Raw genomic sequence first — 20066 nt, 5'->3', positions numbered from 1 at the left:
GGGGAGGGGGCAGTGGGGGGGAGGGGCGGCGGGGGGCGCTGGCGGCAGAGGTCGCCAGGTTCATAGAGCGGCGTGCGAACACCGCTCGCCTTAGCTCTCCTGCTTGTCACTGAACTTCAGAGTTTGGCTTGGGAGGTGGGGGGTGGGTAGGGGGGGGGGGCTTGAGGACATTTTTCCAGGGAAACAAAACTCGAGAGCGAACCACAGAAGGAAGGCATTGCATGTTCATTAATAAATGTATTTTCGTTCGAACAATATAAACATTACCACAGTTCTTGGTAGTGCTGCGTATGCTACTACCAAGAAAGGAGTGTGCATGTTTAAGGGCAGGCCAACTCTGCCACGGCGGGGAGCACAGATGGTGCATCTGCCCGTCGTCTTACTCCGCACACCTTGGGTTTGTCTCATCACGTGGCCTCAGCGTGCACCGAACCTGACAAAGACACCAATACCAGGCCGTGCGTGCGCTCGCGTATGCGAATAAATCTTGCGTAGGCAGAGCGGTGGTTGCAGTGGTTAGCGCGCTGCTCCACCAACCCGGCCAAACCCGAGTTCGATTCCCGCTCACGGCCAGCACCATAAACGATCATCTGTACCGGTAATGGGCGTCCCCTAGGTCGACTCGGCCTCAAATGAGCACCCGGTGCGGTGTGTAAAAACATCGCCAACCGGGGGGAAACAAAGGCGGCCGGCCGGCCCCCCCTGCCATGTACCCGCGCCGGCCTTCATACGCGCCGCTACTCGCTAACGGCACTTTCCCCGACAGTGCGTTGAGGCTAACGCGGGGTCTGGGCGGGGGCGTTCCTTTGTCTCCCGCAGAGCGTCCACGAGCCCCAGGGCCCCACGAGCGAGTACCTGCAGCTGGAGGCGCTGATCCCGCGCGTCGTCTCCTCGTACCTCGGCACGTTCGGCACGGTGCACGCCGGTGGGGATCTGGCCGAGCACTCGGTGTGCCTTCTCGGTGAGCGCCCCTCTCCCCCACCCCCCGCCTCCGACGGACGGACGGACGGACGCACACGCACGACGGAAACTTCTCTGACGGAAACTTTCTTACTTTGTGGGGTGACCTTCATACGGGTGTGGTTTAATGAAGGGACTGAAGTTTTTTTCGGTTTATGTGCCTATCATGAGTCTGTTGAGACCAGAAGTCATCATCATCATCGCGATCCATGGGCAGATAAAGCCATAGGTGTCCACTGCACATTTCGTCATTTATTTCCACTTTTATTCTGACTTGTGCCAATATGCTCAAGTGGTGCCACATCTTGCTGGCACAAATCTCTCCGCAAGCCGTTCTCTGTGAAGTCTTCCTCTCTTTCCCGTTCTTCACATTTTTCTGAACAACACTTTTATTTATCCTGTTGTTGTCCATCCTACTACTACTACGTGTGTCCAAAGAGTGCCACTTTTGTTTCTCATCACCGCCTGCAATCAGCAATCAGAGACCAGAAGTATCTCTTAATATTCTTTTTTCTCTCTCCCTCTCTCTCTCTCTCCCTTGTCTATTTCCCTCCAAGGGAGACCCTGGGTTAATTGTGCATACATCGTACACAGCAATGGTGCGATTGCAAAAAATCATAACGCAGAATTCAGGTCTACCCCCCCCTGCTCCCTCCGTAAAAATTTTCAGCACCGAGATGTCGTGCCGTAATGTTCTTGACATCTCCAGCTGCCCCTGCCAGCCTCGTCTGGTCACAAAGTTAGTGCATATGCGCAACTCGGATTTATCGCTAGCGGTTCTGCCAAAAGCACATTTCGCGTTTTGGCGTATGGAGACGTTTCCATCTGGTGGAGTGTTTTGGCCAGATGTTAACCACCAATCTGCCAAATCTGCCAGCGCGTGAATCATGCGTGTTGTAAAAAAAACATTAAAAATAATACTGACATTGGAGTCGAACTGCAGTGGCTGGCACTCGGCTGCATTATACAACTCAAGTTAGTCTGGGACGACATTCTTTTGATGATTTTACTTACAATGGACAAAGGGCCGATTAAGTGTAACTGGACGGACACGGTTCAGTGGTTAGAGCAGTGAAACTCTGACGCGCGAGCTCCTGAATTTAAATTCTGATCACGATTGACCCAGTTTCACTCTTCTTAGTGTCATCATGATGATGGTGATCATTATTGTCATCATCCTCATCAGTCATTACCATCGTATTCTCACGGCATCATCGCCATCACCGCCACCATCTGACCTCCCAAGCCAAACATCGATAGCGTGCCGTTGACCCAGCACACTAAATTCACACTGTCTCCCGTACTCGCACGCACTCACACACGCGTTCCGTCCCGCAGAGAAGCGCTTCTCCTGCCGTCCTCCCAAGACCTCGCAGCTGGCCGGCTCGCCCACCGTCAAGAGCGCACCGCCGCGCTCCTGGAGCCACAACGGCCACCCGCTGGGGCCTCTGCCGGAGACCGAATGCGACACGGGGGCGGCCGCGCAGATCTCCTCGCCGGGGGACGGCACTGCCGGAGACCCCAACCGCGGGCCGACCCCCGGCGAGGTCGCCCGGGGCCCGGACGCGAGCGGCGCCGTCGTCCCCGATGCCGCCGTGCAGAGCCTCGTGAAGAGCCTCAGCGAGTCCGAGATCGCCGACAAGCCGACGGCCAAGCTGGAGGCGTGCTGCTCCTTCGCGCAGGACCTCAAGTCGCTGGAGATCTGCCGCGCCGAGCAGAGCGTGTCGGTGCCTGACCTCCTGGTGCCGTCCTTCTCCACCGCCCAGCAGGAGCAGCTGCTGGGCGCCTTGCACGATCGGGCGGCCGACCACCTGGCCAAGGGATCGAGCGCCTCCGACGCCGCCTTCCCGGGCCTCTCCGAGCTCCCGAACTCCGCGGGTTCGCGAGCCGCGCCCGGGGAAACGCGCGACTACGGCGGCGGCGTTGCGGGCGGTAGCGGCAGCAGCAGCAGCGAGTACAGCAGCCTCGGCGTACCGGAGGGGGGCGGCCGCAAGTCGCCGTGCCACCTGCACCAGCGCGAGCTGAGGGCGGCGGGCCGCGCGCTGCCCTACACGGTGAGCGAGCCCATACTGCGCGGCGGCCGTGGCGGCGGCGGCCGCGATTTGGCGGCGTGCGCGCGCGACGGCGCCCTGCGGAACTTGGGACTCGAGCACGCCGAGTTCCGGGACCTCTGAGGAGCGACGGCGCACGGCCAGCGGCGCTGCTGCCAGTTAGCGAGTTTAAAGCGAGATGAAACTCTCCCTCCCACACACACACACACCACGCCCCAGCCAAAAAAAATTATGCCTCTTATCTCAGATATCTGTCCAGGCTGTGTGCTCTGGGTTGTTTGAAGTGAAGATTTTGTTTGCGTATTTGTTTATTAAAATTTTCTGTGCGCTGTGTATACCGTTGCATACACAGTAGGATTATAAGCAGTGCCGTTGGGAACAAGGCGATCTGTGCACCAGCGTAACATAAGCATGTGTTGCTTATATTAGAACTGTGCTTATATCAAACTTCTCCTGTCACAGAGCGACGCACCTGCTCCGTGATGGCACCCCTGTGGTGGCAGTGTATCGTGAATTGATGAGGTCCCTGAGAGTCGATTCAAAGTCGGGTTGTTGGTTTTTTTGTTGTCTCATTGACGAAGCTTCGAGCACAGCCATTGTGTGTGTCGCTTCAAGATGAGAGCGGTTCGTTGTTGGGTTACGTCTCCCGCTGTGAATGGCCCGAGTCACAGAAAGCCGCAAGTGACCAGCGGTCAGCCTGAATGGATGGACTTTGAAAGTTATCACGATTTAATGATGAATTATGCATTTTTCTTTTTTTTTGCTCACGACGGCTCGCGAGCGTCCTCAATAATTTCACGAGTGGCGCAGCTCCCCCGACGCGTTCCCCTCGGGTTTGTCCCACGCGTCGTTCCGCACCGCGTCCGGCGTTTTCCCGCGCGCGTGCCGGAACCTTCTCCGGTGGAACAGCGGCGCGGTCCGAGTCCAGGCACACGCCACCGGAGAGCCGTGCGTACCTCACGGCCGCGGGAAACTTGCCGCAAGATGCCACAACGTGAGGGGGCAGTCCCAAGGCCGCCGTTAACATTATTAGGCATTTCAATCGCTTCGCTTTTTAAAAGGACTGGGCATCTGCGGCGTCGAAAAATAAACGTTTACTCCTGAGAAATAACCCCCGCCTCCACTTCTCCATCCTGAGGCTGCGTCGCTCGGCACGGTGGGCTACGTACGGTGTGAAAGAAGTTCAACATACACACACTCCTACTGTACCTAAACACAAGCCTCCTGCCATACAGGAAATCCTATCACCGGTGGGTGGGGTGTTGGGGGGGGTAAAGGCAGTTTAAGTTTCGTTCTGTCTCACAGTACTGAGAACTGAAGGGATGCATTCACATTGTTTTTCATAACCGTGTCTGAGCAGAGGGCCCGAAGTGCTCCCAAACTCCCGATCGACCAGCAAACAAACGGCATCAGAATCTTAATTTTGTGCTGGAGGAATGCGATGAGCTCCAAACGCTCTTTCGCGTCCGGTCGACAATACGTAGCGATCTGGGGCACGTGCGCTCTGGACACGTAGCAACATCTCTGTGAATCCACTTTACGATCGGGGCGTTATGTTGAACATACTTCACCACGCCGGTCGGTGTGGGTTTGTGAAGACGTGCTTTCGTGTGCAGTACAACAATGTGTTTTTCCGCACTGGCCTCTGCCATCACACCACGTAGCTCCGCGTCATGCATGGCGGTCGTCCATCCAAGCGCTATCCAGGCTCAAGCCGGCTTGGCTTTCAAAATCTGACGAGATTGAAACGTATTCCAGGTGATGTGGTCACAGGCACGAGACGGATGCTTCAGAATAAACACTCCCAATCCCATGCCAGGTTTGGGATTGTCTTTGTTTAGGTAATCAGTAACACCACCAGGAATGCAATGTATGCTTTGTTGAACTTCTTTCGCACCCTACGTAGGCAACCATGCTTATCGGAGTTGCGGGGAAGGACCACGCAACATTTAATTCACAAAATCCCGCTTGCTGTAATCAAGGAATGTCGCAATTAATCTCAAGACACTATTCGCGAGGAGGATTCCTCCGAGAGGAGCTTTATTTGGCGTTGGGGGAGGAAACTTGAGTGCCCAGGGGGCAAAAAATGGAGGTCCCCACAGATGGGTTCACAAACCCACTTCCTGTCCGAGCCGCCTCCCAAGCCCGGCCGGATGTGGAGCGTCGCAATTCAGCGTGATCCACCGACGCTTGCTTCCAAAGCGCTGACGCACAAGGCCCCCCCCCCCCCCCCCCACACGCTGACGCAGTGTGGGTAACTGTTATCGCTCCTGGGCCTCCCCTAGATCGACTCGGCCTCAAACGAGCACGACGAAAGGCGGCCGGGGCGTGGTGCTGGCCACACCGCCCCCTCGTGTGCCGTGCCGGCCTTCATAGGGTGCTCGCTAGCAGCACTTGCCCCAAGTCTGCTAAGGCTGTATGGGGGGGGGGGGGGGGTCTTTGTAAGGTGGGGGCTATATGTCGACTATTGCCCTCGACTGGATGTTGGTGGAGGTGGCCGACTGGTGAATTTGTGCGCTGCCAATGTAATAATTCGTGTAATGAGTGCACCGAGAGTATTTGTGTTTATAAAAAACAAAATGCAATGTGTATCGTGTAACCATTACTTTATATTCTCTCTGCATTCGTCATCATCATCATCGTCGTCGTCGTCAACCACGATCCATCCACTGCCGAATGAACGCCTCCCCACAACATCGCCAACCCGCGCGGCGGTCCCGTGACGATTCGCCTTGCTGCTGCTGCTGCTGCACGTGCGCCGATTTCACCGCTGCACTTCCCCGGTGTCGCTGCTCTGGGTCGCCTTTTCGCCTTTCGCTGCCATTCCTTCGCCCCTCTCGTTCATTTGCCGTCATCATTTCTAGCCATGCCCTGCCCCCCAGGTCCGATACATTACTTTTGCAAACACCAAACTGAAACCTTTTGCAAGGAATCATGTCTAACACTGTTTGAGACGAGGCTCTAAAGAAAGATGTCTCTGGTGTGGACCAATCAGTTTCAAATGCGTGGTTAATGCAGACATGGTTCCTTGCAAAAGGCTTCAGTTTGCTGTTTTAACATCTTAACACAACTGTTTAATTGCCAGCAAGGGTAACACCTATTCTTATATTTTGATACCGGCAAGGGAGGTCGCATGTTCTTATGAAGGCCTTGGTTTTCTAGAGATTTTATGACTATATCAGTTTGCACTGAATCAACTGCCTTTTTCAGAGTCTAAAATTCTAAAAGCCAGGCATTGTGGCATGTTTATATTAATGTGTTTTTTCGAATGTGAATGATAGTCTGTATGTATGTAGCAAATGGTAGCAAGGGCTTTTCAAAATCTAACTTGTTCATGTGTTTGTACATTACTCAGTTCTCCAAGAAAGTCATGGACTATATGTGTGTGTGATAAGCGTCCGATAAGTCTGAAGTTCTTGAAATCATTATTGTCTTTTAAAACTGACAAACGCTTCTTGGATTGAGGTGCTTTATTTTTGTGTAAACATTCTCCCTCTCGTAATGAGATGGCAACATTTACAAGGGTAGATCGAGTCTTATTTTTAATGCGTTTTTTTAGTTGTGTGAATATAGAGCGAAAATAGTTCCGCTGATTTATTTCAACAGCAGGTCCCGCTTCTTTGATGTTGTCCAGATATATTTATTTCCATTTTTCCATCCTATAAAGGGCTGAGTTAACTTCTTTGCGCGCGACGTCTGGAACGTCCTGCTCTCTCTGAACAATGATCTATTTAGGTAGAAAATAAAATAAAATAAAAAATAATATATCACAATATATTATTTATTTTATTTTTCTACCTATTTGACTTTACCGAAAGAACCAAAGAGTATGGATTCCTGTAGTCACGAAAGCTTCAAATCAAGAATTAATTATCTATTTCCCCGGGTACATAATTTTATTTTTTATTATACGGATCCACGCAACATTTCTCCGCCAGTTTTATGACACGCTCTCTATCGTGCATTGCTGGTTCCGGCACGTTCTCTTCAGAGTTCTGGAGCCCGCTGTATACGGATATGTGCATCATAACACACGCGGTGATAGTCGACGCGTTTCTCTAACGTCCGTCCGCCTGTGTGCGTGCGTGCGTAAAGCACGTGAAGGTTTTCTCGTTAGCTCAAGAACTGCCACAATTCTAAGAACCGCATCTCGCCACTGTGACGCTGAACCACAAGACGACAGCAGGAGGCCAGCCCTTTATTGGGTTGGTTGCGCGTGGCTTCGCCGACTCGAAACAAGAGCGTTCAACTTTGCAATGGCGTAGGTAAAAAATAAAATTAATAAAAGTAATAATAGAAATAAAATAATAATTCACGACGTTTCGGAGGCAACACAAGTCTCCGTCATCAAGTTAACTTGTATTTAAGAACTTGTATCTTGGAATTTTTGCCTTACTTGATACAGCAAATCTAGCTGTGACGGTCCCACCTGATGACGGAGACTTGTGTTCCTCCGAAACGTCGTGATTTATTATTTTATTTTATTTCTATTATTACTTTTATTAATTTTATTTTTATTTTTTTACCTTCATGACTTTACCGAAAAAACCTAAGAGTATGAATCCTTGCAGTCACGAAAACTTCAAATCTAGAATTTGCAACGGCGCTCTGGCTTCTGAAACCTTCAGTACATTTTCAAACTTTCAAAACGTCACCGCAGTGGCCCTGAGTCGGTGACCGACGGTCATTTAAACCCAGAGCAAACCGGCGGGAAGTTATTTTAAGGAACGCGGCACAAAGCAGACAGCTGCAACGACTGACAAATGCCCTTCGCCCGCCGTGATTTCATTTCCCCGCTGACTAGTGGCTCGTAAGGGAGACGCGGATTCACGATCGCCTCTTGACGGCTTCGCCTTCGTTCTCGCGCTGCAAAGCCGGCAACGGCCAGTTCGGCGTCGAACCGGTCGTGGCTTGTTTCCCTGAAATGAGTCTTTGGCTGCCGGTAAACTCTATACATTCTCGCGGAGGCTACGGGCGTGTTTTCTTAAAGCGTGTTTTTTTAACGGGTCAGAGGAGTCGGCCGGCAACTGAATAAACTTAGGCGCCACAATGGGACATGGTTGTCGTAGTTGAGAGAATATTTTTTTTGGAGGAAGAGTTCCGTGTGAGATCATCAACACTGATACCGCAGTGAGAACGAGGGTCCTGCTGTATAGGATGACTTTTGTACTGGTGTGAGATGAGAATTATATTATTTTATTGGATAAAAAGAGGGGCTTGTATCATATTAAATGAGAATTGTGTTTGGTATTCGACAAGGGTTCTGTAACAGATGAGATGAGGGTTTTGTTTGGGATGAAAATGATGACTCGCCGATAATAAGTGGCAGTGATGAAAAAAAAACCCACAATGCTCTGATGGCAATGATAACAATGATCATGATAACGACAAGGAAACTGCACAGACACCACCCCACCATTCATGACGAGAGTGACGACACCATCGAAGATGATGCCTCTGCTGATGACAGCAAAGACAACGGCGACGGCGACAGCGGCAACGAAATCTGATGACCGCGTCAAGTTGGCCCGTGCGCGCACGTAGTCCCACTAGCCGACTTGGTGGTGGGGCGCGGATTTCACGACTGGGGCCCCCCGCATCCCTGCAGCCCCGAGAACGGAGTGACGAGGTCGCGGAACGAGTCGGCGCGCCGCACGACCCTCCAGCGCGCTCCGCTCACCAGCAGCTCGGCGGCGCGGGTGCGCGCGTTGTAGTTGGAGGCCATGGACGAGCAGTAGGCGCCCACGTCGAAGAGCGCCAGCAGCAGCGGCTGCGGCTGCGGCCGGGCGCCACCGGGTCCCGGCGCCAGGTCAGGCCGCGGCAGGCGCCGGTCCCGAGCGAGGAAGTCGGCCGACTCGCACACGGGGCCGACCTGCGGGCGTTGTCGGCACGGCGGGGTCAGGGTTCGACCCCGGGTTAGAACTTTTCTTGCCGCGACCTCGGCACAAGAATTGTTTGGCGAATTGTTCGCGGCCTGCGATTTTGTCGAAACGGCGAACAATCACCGCGTGCAGTCGTAAATAATCAGTTGTTATACACACGCACACACATACTTGTTGCCCTTACCCCGCACCGCCAATTAGCATGGTTGGCCACGTACGGTGCGAAAGAAGTTCAGCATACATACTTAATTATAACATGTATCGAGACCACCAGAGCTTAATCGATGAATTAAATGCATCATTGTATGCCCGGTCTGCATGCTGTGTAGTTCGTACACGGCAGCAGGAACGTTGCGTGCATAACCGCGTGGTTGCACGAATGCGTGGCTGCGTGCATAATCACGTGGTTGCATGCAACACAACACGCGCCACGGCGTGATGGGTGGCGCGCATGTGAGGAGCGCACGGCGGGGTGTGTGCGCGTGTGGTGGTAGTGGTGGTGGCAGTGCATGCGTGGTTTGGCTCCAGCCGTGCATGCTGCGTACGCTTGAAGCATAGCGGTGCGTGTCCGATTTAGCACGGTTGGCCACGTAAGGTGCAAAAGGAGTTCAACATACACATACACGTGGGGCGCAGGTGCAGTATGGGCGCAGTCGTCTGTGTAGTGTAGCGGTTGGCGCGCTGCGCTTCGAACCCCCGGCGACCCGAGTTCGATTCCCGCTCTCGGCCAACATCGGTGACATCTGGACCAGTGCTGGGCCTTCCCTAGGTCGACTCAGCCTCAAATGAGTACCTGGTCATGCTGCTGGCCCCCTTGTATGTACGTTGAGCTTCTTTCGCACCGTACGTAGCCATCCGTGCTGATGTGTGCCATGCCAGCCTTAATAGGTGCTCGCTAACAGAGGTTGTGGGCCATATTGGAGGGGGGGTGGGGGGGATCTTTGTGCGTGTGTGTGCTGTGCGCACCACGTCGAAGACGGCGTAGCTCGGCTCTCCCGGGGGGTCCTGCACAAGCTGCGCGTGGTGATGCGCCCCGTACAGGCTGGGCCGCATCACGTCGGTCATCGCCGCATCCACAACAAGGAACTCCTTGTCTCTGGCGGATTTCACGCCCAGCACCTGCACAGATTATATAAAAAAAAAACACACAAATTTGTTTATAAATCTCGCACAGAGCCAAAGCCATTATGAACCAGACCCTCGCGGCTCCGTTCTTGGAGCTGCAGGGACGCGGGGGGCCGGGCGGGAGGGGGGCCCGGTCGTGAGATCCAGATGTGTCGTGAAAATACATGAGTGGCCTTTGGGGAAAATGTCCGCATTTTTTAAACGTAAATACTTACTGTTTTGAAAACCTCTAACGACAAATTGTCCTCACGATTGTCCTATCGGCGTCACGCGTTCGGAGACTGAGTATACATTCAGATCTTCTCGTGGAACGGTGCAACCCTCTTTATGTTAGACAACAGCTCATGGAAGTGGATATCGCAGGGCTACCTCGGAGATCCAAATTCATTTTTGCAAATTAATCGTGTTCCATCTCTTCCACTCAGAGATAAATACTCCTGGGCCTCCCCTAAGTCGACTCAGCCTCAAATGAGTACCTGGTGCGGTGTGTAAACATCGCTACTAGGGAGCCAAAGGGTGTGGTGCTGGCCACCCACCCCCTCGTTGTACCGTTGCGGCCTTCATAGGTGCTCGCAAACAGCACTTGCCCCTACAGTCTGTTAAGGCTATACGGGGGATCTTTGTCTTTTTTTAGCCATGAGTTACCGGGCCGAGACCATTAACTCACCACTTGAACTCGGTGTAATCACAGGAGGTTGGATTCGAACGCAGGCTGCCCCTTTCACCATCAAGGGAGTATCTCTGAGCGAGCCACCAAACCCAGGCTACGCACGCCACCCTGTGGCTCATCTTTTAAAAACGCAACCCAAAAAAAAACCCAAATACACTCGCTCTTAACTTGTGAACACTTATCTCGGCGATGTGTCCCCAGGTTGTGCGACAGGTCTGAAGGTCTGAAGCTCATTCGTACAAAAGTCGTAGTCAAGCACGTGATTGTGACACTCTCGTGACGTCACACACTCGTAGGTGCCGATGTGCATGCGGTGATATCACCATCGAGCTGTGGTAGGAGCGTACGTTCATGATTTGAAAAGTATTTTTTTTTTACAAATGAGGAATCTTTAAGGACCGTGAAAGTTGAATGAACTAGCCATGCGGTGGACCGTGACAATTCATAGTCGCAATTCGATTTACCGAATTTATTCAGCGAACTCATCTTGTCATACGACATACCAATTGAAATACACCGATCTGCAAGCATGTGCTTTAACATACAGCTCGTGAGTTCAGGAATCGATGTTTAAGTCGATCGATTCGACGCGTCGTTGCACCCCTGTGGGTCCGCTCCGGTTCTACCCTCTCTCCGCACCTCCGTCACCAGCACGGCGGCGTCGCCCACGATGGATCGGCCCGGCTCCATCACCACCTCCACGTCCTCCGGCGCGGCCTGCCACGAGAGACGCAGCTCGTCGCGCACGGCCGCCACCAGCTCGTCGGGCGACGGCGCGGCGCTCGTCCCATCGCGCCGGTAGTCGATGTCCAGCCCGCCGCCGAAGTTCAGCACCCGCAGCGCCGGGAAGGCGCCCCCCGAGCGCAGCTCCGTCGCCGTACGCGCCACGAAGGCCACCGCCGCCCTGAAGGCGCCCAGGTCCCTCACGGTGGAGCCGAGGTGGCAGTGGAGGCCGCAGAGCTCCAGGCGCGGGTTGGTCCTCACCGCGTCGAGGAGGGCGTCGAAAGACGGGCCGCGCGACACGCCGAACTTGGACGAGGCGAGGCCCGTGGCGACGTATGGGTGGACGCTGGGGTCCACGTCCGGGTTGACTCGCACCAGCACGGGCACGCGCGGCGTGGGGCCCGTCACCGAGGAGGCCACGTCGCCGATTCTGCGCGCGTCGAACAGCGAGTCGACGTTGAGCGAGCAGCCGCGGGCGACGGCGAAGGCGATCTCGTCGCGCCTCTTGCCGTTGCCGTTGAGCAGGATGCGCCGTGGCTCGAACCCCGACAGCAGCGCCAGGCGGATCTCGTTGCCGCTCACGGCTGTGGCTCCACAGCCCAGGGAGCTGTTCGCGGAGCGAGACGCACGGGTCAGGGACAAGGATCGCAAATGTTAAAAAAAGGTTGAGGTCAAGAGGTCGTTATGGCCAATGCTGTTATGGCACCCAAGTTTGCCATTCCTTTTATTTCTCCGGGTCATTCTGCTAGCTGAACAGATTGCCTCCAGCGTATATTCTGACAGTCTCGGCAACCTGCGCATTTCGGTCAGCTGTCCCCCTCCATCCTACGCACGTGCCACACTCTTCACAACCTCCTCTACAATGCTCTCTTAGCATGTGCTATTACACACTTGCACATTTGATTTATGTACCGTGACATTAAATTCACAGCATGAGTATGCAACATCCTCTTGACGTGGCTAATTTTGCTGGCATCTACTAGTCGCCCAGAGTGTGTGACGCGCAATCGCATGAAGTCCCTAGTTCGCACTGTGTGGGCAGGCAGGTGACACGGACAGACACGTGATACAGCTGTGCAGGTGAGGCAGGCGGATGGGTAATATGGGTGGACAGGTGACAGGAGTCAACAAGACAGGTGGGCGAACAGGTGAGATGGATGGACACTGGGAACACATGAACAGGGAACACGTAGGCACAGGTGGCACTGGTAAATGAGTGAGGAGAGCAGGCAGGAGGCATGGACGGGTGACGTGGACAGGTGACGTGGCCAGGTGACACAGGTAAGATGAACGAACACCAGTCAAGCCAAGACAGGTAAATCAGGCGGATCGGCCAGGCAAACGGACAAGTTGACACGGCCTCGACCAGAAGATGCGAGCTGACAGGTGAGCTGGCCCAGGTGATGGGACGGAACTAGCTGAGATTGAGACCGAATGGACAGGCGACAGGGTGCGGTGCCTTGGTCTGACCTTATGACCTTGAGCAGATGCGGGTTTCCATTGGCCTTCACCGAGTAGTTGAGGGTTGCTCGAAATCCGCTGGCGCTCAGCGCTCGCTGGTAGGCGCGCACGTTCTCCACGATTTGCGCGCGGCTGTAGACGAAAAACGGCGTGCAGGGAGCTCTGAACGATGCGGACGACTGGCGGCTGTCGGGGCAATCGGCCGCACGGCCGCTCTCAAGGGACTCCTGATCGAGTGGGGGGCAGCGTGGGGGGGAGAGGTCCTCCTCGAACACCAGGTCGGTGAGATCTTCCGGCGCCTCGGACTCGTGGAGGCATCCGCTGTTCCGCAGCTGTTCGGCGAGATCGATGAGACTCAGTTCTTCGCAGAAGAGAGTCCCGTCTCGATATTGGAACTGTTGATGCTGCTGCTGATGATGATCACATTTCTCACCCATGATCAACGATCCTTGCCGTCGGCCGAGGAGATGTATTGACCGCAGTAGTTGTCGAATGACGGGTTGAGGCGAGCGGACGGGTGAATAATGTTGCGTTGTATCTTGCCGAGAAAGGGACAAGTCGTGGACTTTGGAACATTGCACTTGTCAAATCGCTGAGGTGGTGGTAAGAGGAGGAGGGAGTGAGGGGGGAGTTGAATCAAGGTGAAAATGAAGAAAAAAAAGTTTACACGCGAGGATGAATTCTGTAACGCTCTCCAACGGAATCAATGATTACGGTTTCGATCAAGGCAATAAAATGTGCTTGGGGGAAAAATAATGAGATTGTCTACAAAACGATTGGGATCCAATTCCATGTGGATTTTTGTACTTGAGTGGAAACACTCTGGGCCGTGACACGGTCAACATCAGCATCGTCAGCCATGATTGATCCACTGCTGGATGAAGGCCCTCTTACACCCCCCCCCTACCCCAGTCATCACCCTTCCCACGCGTACACGCTTTATACCAAAATCCATCTTCTGATGGCATTGCTCCATCTCTCAGCTAAAAGAGGCACCACCTGTTATGTAATTATTATTCTTTTCTGGAAGATTTGCTGGTTTATTCCAGTATGTTTCTGTTGCGCGTCGTCGCTTTAAGATGTTCTGTGTTCACATTTTGTTTGTTGCGGTTGCACCCGACTCAAGAGCCGCATTGCTCACAGAGCTATACCTACTAAATTAAACTTGAAACTTTAATGTAAGTGTTGGAAGTGAATGGCGCGGTGACGTCACCCCGCAGGGAGGCGCGGTGAGGTCACCACGCAGCGAAGCGCGCCGACGTCATCCCGCAATAGGCGCGGTGACGTCATCTCACAGGGCTCTCTCTCTCCCCCCCACTGTCCGACTCGAGTTTCCGGCGCAGTCTCAACTATTATTATTTTTCTTCTTCCATTAATTCGATACCGATAATAATATAAACAGATTAGTATTGTTAATTGTAATAACAAATCGTCGCGCGTGCTCTTTAAAGAGGGGAATCGACGACGTCACGTCCGCTCGGTGACTTTGCGCCAGGACCGCCGCGATGTTGCAGTTCGTGGTGAGGCGATTTCACCTTCACTTTCGACTTTCGTAAACTCGCATCGTTCACATCATCATCCATTACCATCCATCATCATCGTCGTCGTAAAGTGATCGTACAACATCGTTGTAAATCAAGGCCTCCGTTGCGTTTTGGCCGTTTGACCATACTTCCCCGCTGTGGTCCAACGAAGGGGCGCGGGTCTCTGCTATGACTCGCGTGGCCAGCGCCACTGGTGTTAGCCGCGTGTGGGTGTCTTCGATTCACTGCCTTCAACGTGTGTTCCTGCGCTGCAGTCGGTGAAGTCTTTAGAGACCAGTCCCCGACCCACACCCGTAAATCCACGCGAACCAGCGTGGTGAAGTATGGTCAAAACAAGGCCCCACAAACCCCGATGTGTTATAAGATTGGACTGCCGAATGAGTGTGTAAGCTATAAAACCTTGTGCTGTCTTGTACATAATGATCGGCAATGGTTCGTCCACTACCACAAGGCCTTTTAACATTACAATCCGTGGAGAGAAACGAGTTCGGATTAACGCGCTGTGTTGTGAGGGGGGTGGAAGAGAATGTGACCATACTTCACCACACTGGTCACCCAATGCCACAGATACCCACCTCGCACTACTGATGTGGTCGCCAACACACACTTTGGGTACAGTTCACTACTGTACCGTTATTATTATTAGGTTATTTTTTTGACGTGGCATGTACAGCCCCCTCTACTGGCCCACCCATGGGATATTTAAATGAACAATGCGTGTGTTAAATATTGACTTAAAGCTTTCGTGTTGTAATATAGAATTAAATAGGTGACGTGGTTTTCTCCCCCCCCCCCGATCAAATTCACAGGGTTTTGTGGAACAAAAAATAATCCGGGAACAGGTTTTTTTAGCAGTAAAACTAAATATGTATGGATGGTTTTCGTCCCGTCTCGAGTGTGGACATGTCGAAATATCTCGAGTATTAAAAGTCTTGAGTAAGAATAAAAATAGCCTTGGGCTTTACTGTACCGCGCAAAGAGATGTTGCATTAAACCATACGACGCCTACTTATTTTTTTAGCGGTGCCAGTGTAGTTGATCTTATTGTTGTCTTCATTTAGGCCTCTGTAAGAGCTTACATGACCGCGTTCATTCGCACTGAGTCATAGTATTTCCATAGTCTTGCAGAGGCTCGGAGGACATTGAATAAGCGAGATGACCTTCAGATTGCATTAAGTAATAAAATACAATTCATATTAAAATGGGAATCGTATGAAGGCGGGCGGGGGGGGGGGTGATTTTAGAGAAAATGAAGAAATTAACTTAAGATTGAGACGATGTTAACCATGCTAATTGCAGCTATTAAATTTCCAGTTGGAATGAACTGCCAACACATGCGTTCAATAACACTGCCTTTAAAGGAAAAGGAAATAATAGGTGATGTTTTAGGCACTGGTCCTTCAACAGGACATATAGAGACCAGCGAGAGTTTGGAGAAGGCCTCTCTGCTGTGAAGGACCATTGTCCGAAACGTTGCCCGTTATACTTTTCCTTTTAAGGCAGTGTTATTGGACGAATGTGCTGATTTTGTTTGTTATTTACGGTTATGCACCACTGCTGCCAACGCAGTTGTGACCTAATAAGTTGTAAATAAAGACGGTTGTAAAGTTGTGCTCAAGATAGATTTGAGCAAAACAAAACTTTGTACAACAAGTTGGCTGAACAAAAGAAGCTCACTGTTGTGGATGGAATTTAAGGCACAACACGAAAACACTGGGGTATTTGTTTTATATATGGTACACAGGGCATTCATTGAAGGTCAACCCGAATATAAATATATATTTACAGGGTGGCCCAAAAGTTAGGACACATAGGGTGATTATATTGATTTTAACAAATCACATCGGGATATTTTAGTTTAGTTACTGTCAAACTGACTTCCGTAAACATTAATGCAAGCTTAAATTATCTTTTAAAATGTATTTAGGCCTTTTTAGCATGTAAAAAAATGAATTAAACTCGCAAGTCTTTATTAAATTTTCATATGAAAAGAAGAAGCATGGATATTCATAATAGGTAAAATATGAAAGAACAAACAATACAAAATGTTTCATGCTAGTTTTAAAATAAATGAAATAACCCTGCGTGCCTGACTTTTTGTTGAATAGTCAGCAACGCCATTTGCAGAGGTCATCAATTGCCCGGTCACGGAAGAGGGCTTAGCTGTGAACGCGCCATATTCGTGACCTGTTTCGCCAACCTCCCAGAGGCAAATTCCATACGCTTGTTACGTTAAAACGTATTGGAGAATTCCACGAGAGTCACACGCCACCGACGCCTCGAGCCACTTTTGGCCTACTCTTGTTTATGTTGGGTGAAACTACCTAGCAGTGCACCTTCAGTATTTGTTCTTGTGTCAAATTTTCAAACGGTGTTTTTTTTCTGCGTGTTGTTGAAACGGTGGAATTTGTTTTCAGCTGAACTTATTTGATTTTCCAACGTCACCTTTTACGCTCACGGCACTTGCATTTTAAGAAATGTGTCTGGAGTTTTAAATAGTTATGATATATTCAAGTGAATCAATCATAAGTAATACCGAGACAAAATAATACATTTGAATCAAATAGCAACTCGGAATTGTGATATTTAATTCAATCACTGGTGCGGGTGACTTGTCAAATCTTTAGTTTCCACAGCCAGCGGTGGGATGATTGTGAGGTCAGAGCTGAAGGTAATGTACTCTATAATTCAATGTTGTGCCAGTTCTCTCTCGGCCTCTGTGAGTGGGTGGAGAAAGCTGATGTGGAGCGAATGTGGATCTGACTGTGGTCTCCGCTTGTCTTGCAGGTGGGGTTCGCCTTTGGAAATCTTGTGGGAATGTACCTTGCCCAGAATTATGAGGTGATCTCACATTTATCACCGCACCTACCCAGAGCCCATAGCTGTAGTCTTACAGGTTGCCAGCAACCACATTGCCTGGATGCATCAAACACCTTGAGTGATTTTCTGTCTTCGCTAGACTGTAAGTTGGCCAGGAGATGGCAGTAGCATAGAGGTTTCTGATCCATTTGTCCAAATCCTTGTGTGTTTTCCCGTTTTGGAAAAATGTGCCTAATCTTTGGGTACCTAAAGATGAATGAAATACCTATCGTTCCTCCCGCACTTAAACACAACTGATTGAAATTAGCCAAAAATCACAATACTGGACCCTCCTGTAATACCTCTGTGAGGCTTTCCTAAATAGATAAATGCAATTTAAATATTATCTGTTTACATTGAAGGTGTTTTGCACAACTGGATACATGCTAACATGAGAATGCCCTCAGAATTTACTGAAAAAAGTTTGATGTAGACATTTTCATTATCATTTACCGGATCAAACAAAAACATTTTCACGATATATTTTTTATTCAATGTGCTACATTAATTGGTTTGTCAAAAAAATAACAAGGCTGACATTGTGAATGGAAAAGTCCCGTTGTCATGTGTGAGTTGTAAATTAGTGTAGCGATGACAAGCTGCGTTATGTTACACGTACAAAAGTAATCAAGTTTAAAACGTGGTGCCTGCGTATTACAGGGTAAAGCCGAAATAGGCTGACACACCGACCTCGCTAGATTGACGGACTAAACACACCTGTAGGTAGGTGGTGTTGTTGCCATGCCTCTTGGCATGCACTCCTTAGCTAGTGCTGACGTAAAAACAATTATCGCTGCGCGATGCAGACGCAGCACATGTCAGACCGAGGTCATGATATGCATGGGGAATGCATCTGGATTTTCCACCAAGGTTAAAAATCTTGCATTTTAAGTGCAAGGTAAAATACAATGAGCTGTTATCTTGCAGATGCGGATCTAAGTAAACATTTATCAATGCATCGATTAATATTCGTTATTACGCCTATGAGCTATATGCATGGAAGCCGTTATTCACCGCATTGTTAAAATAGAAAAACTCAACACATTCGTCAATAACACCGTGCAATATATATTAGGCAACATTTTTGGAAATGGGCCGTTCTTCATAGCACGTCGTGGCCAACGCTTATCAACTCTATTTCTCTGGCCTCTATATTTATGTCGTATGAAGAAGGGTCATTACCCAATATGTTGGCCATTTGTTAATTTTTTTAAGGCAGTGTTATTTACAAATGTGAGTTTTTGTTAATAGTTCTTGTGCACCATTGCCAACGCATCACCGCAACTTTTGTTTTCATTGTTAAAATAGAGATAAAATCTGGGATTAAATTGCGACCCTGAACCTCAATAATTATCTATTGTATCGGGTATGGGGGGAGGGGGATACATCTTTAAACGCCTTTCGGGTTCATATCTGCAAGATAAGAGCGATTCGATTTTTTTGGTTGCATTTTTAAGTGAGAGCGAATCCCTCGGAGAGGGTTTTGGCAACAAGCGGTACGGTCACTGATGAGTTTTACAAAACCCTTCAACCCCATCCTCTGGATTTGCCATCCAGGTGCCCGATGTGGCGAAAAAGGTGGACGAGTGGAGAAAGTCCTACGAGCCCAAGAAGAAGAATGATGACGACAGAAAGCAATAGCCCTTGCTGCAGACTCGCGTTGTGCTGTGGATTTGCTGTTAATGCCACCACTTGAAGTGGAACTGTAATCAAATCGGAGGCACTGCCAGGCCAAGATGTTATCCACGCACGGTGGCATCCACTCAACGAGCGTGAAATATTGCTTGTCCAAAAGAATGTCCAAAATATTTGTTGGGATGTCACGGTACGCAGGCCCTGCTGACTGTATACATTTCCGCTTTGAAACGTAATGCTTAATTGGATTTAAACCGGAAGGTGACTGGGAAAGGGTACACAGCTGGGTGATATTTTTTGTTTCTGAACACAAATGTTTTACCGCTGAACTTTGGGCTTGTGTCGCGAAAACCAATGTCTGCCATGTTTGTGGTAAACCGTTGCAAGATTAGAATGCATTATGTGCCATTTTGGCAAATGACGGGTAATAAAAATTGACCCCTGTTGATGTTTTCACGTATAAACAATATTTTTTTTGTCCATCAGTCTCTAGGCTTTCTGGACCAATATTTCTGGATTTAGTTTTTCCCTTAACGCTGGTGATTTATGTCATGCTTAAGCATGAACTAATGATATTGTAATGAAATAAAATTTCTTATAGCAGTCAAAGTGCATTCTAGTGAACACTTCTTTTGTTTATCACGTTCTTAAGGCTGTTAACTAAAATTGTTTGCAATTCACAAAGTAGCTTTTGCGAAGGGTGTTGGTAAAGCTTTTGACATAATTTAAGAAAAAAAAGCACAATCATTACAAGCGACTATAACAATTGCATTGGTTATGAAATATTATTTTTTCCCATCTTGGGAATTGATGATCCAAGCTCAGGAACTCCCATATGAAGTGCCTCTACATTTAAGGCCATACTCAAATCGTTGCTTTTTTTGTTATTGTGTCAATTGTTTAAATCCAGACTATAATTGAGTAAATTAATTATTATAAAATGTGTTCATTGTATCACGAGTTGTAAAAACGTGGCAAAGCAGTGAGGGTCAAAGAATACAAAGGGTTCAACTATATTTTCCAGCAGGTCACAATAACATACGTGCTGGTGTGCCGTATGACTTTGTAACATACAATGTTACGTGGCTTAGTGATGGGCCACTAGTCTTCATGCTCCTCTTGTCTCCACATCTCTTTCTCTCGCACGTCTTGCTTT

General features: G+C 50.0%; 3 protein-coding genes across 3 annotated transcripts in view; 2 read left to right on the top strand and 1 right to left on the bottom strand.

The window, feature by feature from the left end:
• LOC144720382 (proline-rich protein 5-like) overlaps positions 1-4122 on the top strand; it is an 18796-nt gene extending 14674 nt beyond the window's left edge. The window contains exons 7-8 of the mRNA XM_078597125.1: positions 820-961; positions 2299-4122. Of these exons, the coding sequence (XP_078453251.1) occupies positions 820-961; positions 2299-3134 (978 nt within the window). The 3' untranslated portion in view covers positions 3135-4122. The remainder of the gene's footprint in view (positions 1-819; positions 962-2298) is intronic.
• Positions 4123-5602: 1480 nt separating this feature from the next.
• Positions 5603-13760, bottom strand: LOC144720381 (uncharacterized). Its single transcript, XM_078597124.1, has 4 exons — positions 12882-13760; positions 11328-12018; positions 9860-10012; positions 5603-8883 (listed from the first exon to the last, which is right to left on the bottom strand). The coding sequence occupies exons 1-4, from the start codon at positions 13307-13309 to the stop codon at positions 8590-8592; spliced, it is 1566 nt and encodes a 521-aa protein (XP_078453250.1). The 5' UTR covers positions 13310-13760; the 3' UTR covers positions 5603-8589.
• A 374-nt stretch (positions 13761-14134) lies between these two features.
• STMP1 (short transmembrane mitochondrial protein 1) lies at positions 14135-19519 on the top strand. Its single transcript, XM_078597126.1, has 3 exons — positions 14135-14392; positions 17204-17257; positions 18833-19519. The coding sequence occupies exons 1-3, from the start codon at positions 14378-14380 to the stop codon at positions 18914-18916; spliced, it is 153 nt and encodes a 50-aa protein (XP_078453252.1). The 5' UTR covers positions 14135-14377; the 3' UTR covers positions 18917-19519.
• The last annotated feature ends 547 nt before the right edge of the window (positions 19520-20066 follow it).

Source organism: Lampetra planeri, chromosome 8 (assembly GCF_965212315.1).
Source record: "Lampetra planeri chromosome 8, kcLamPlan1.2.h2, whole genome shotgun sequence".
In the NCBI taxonomy this organism is placed as follows: Eukaryota; Metazoa; Chordata; class Hyperoartia; order Petromyzontiformes; family Petromyzontidae; genus Lampetra; species Lampetra planeri.
The sequence above is the reverse complement of the archived record's forward strand: the minus strand, read 5'-3'. Positions and strand labels throughout refer to the sequence as shown.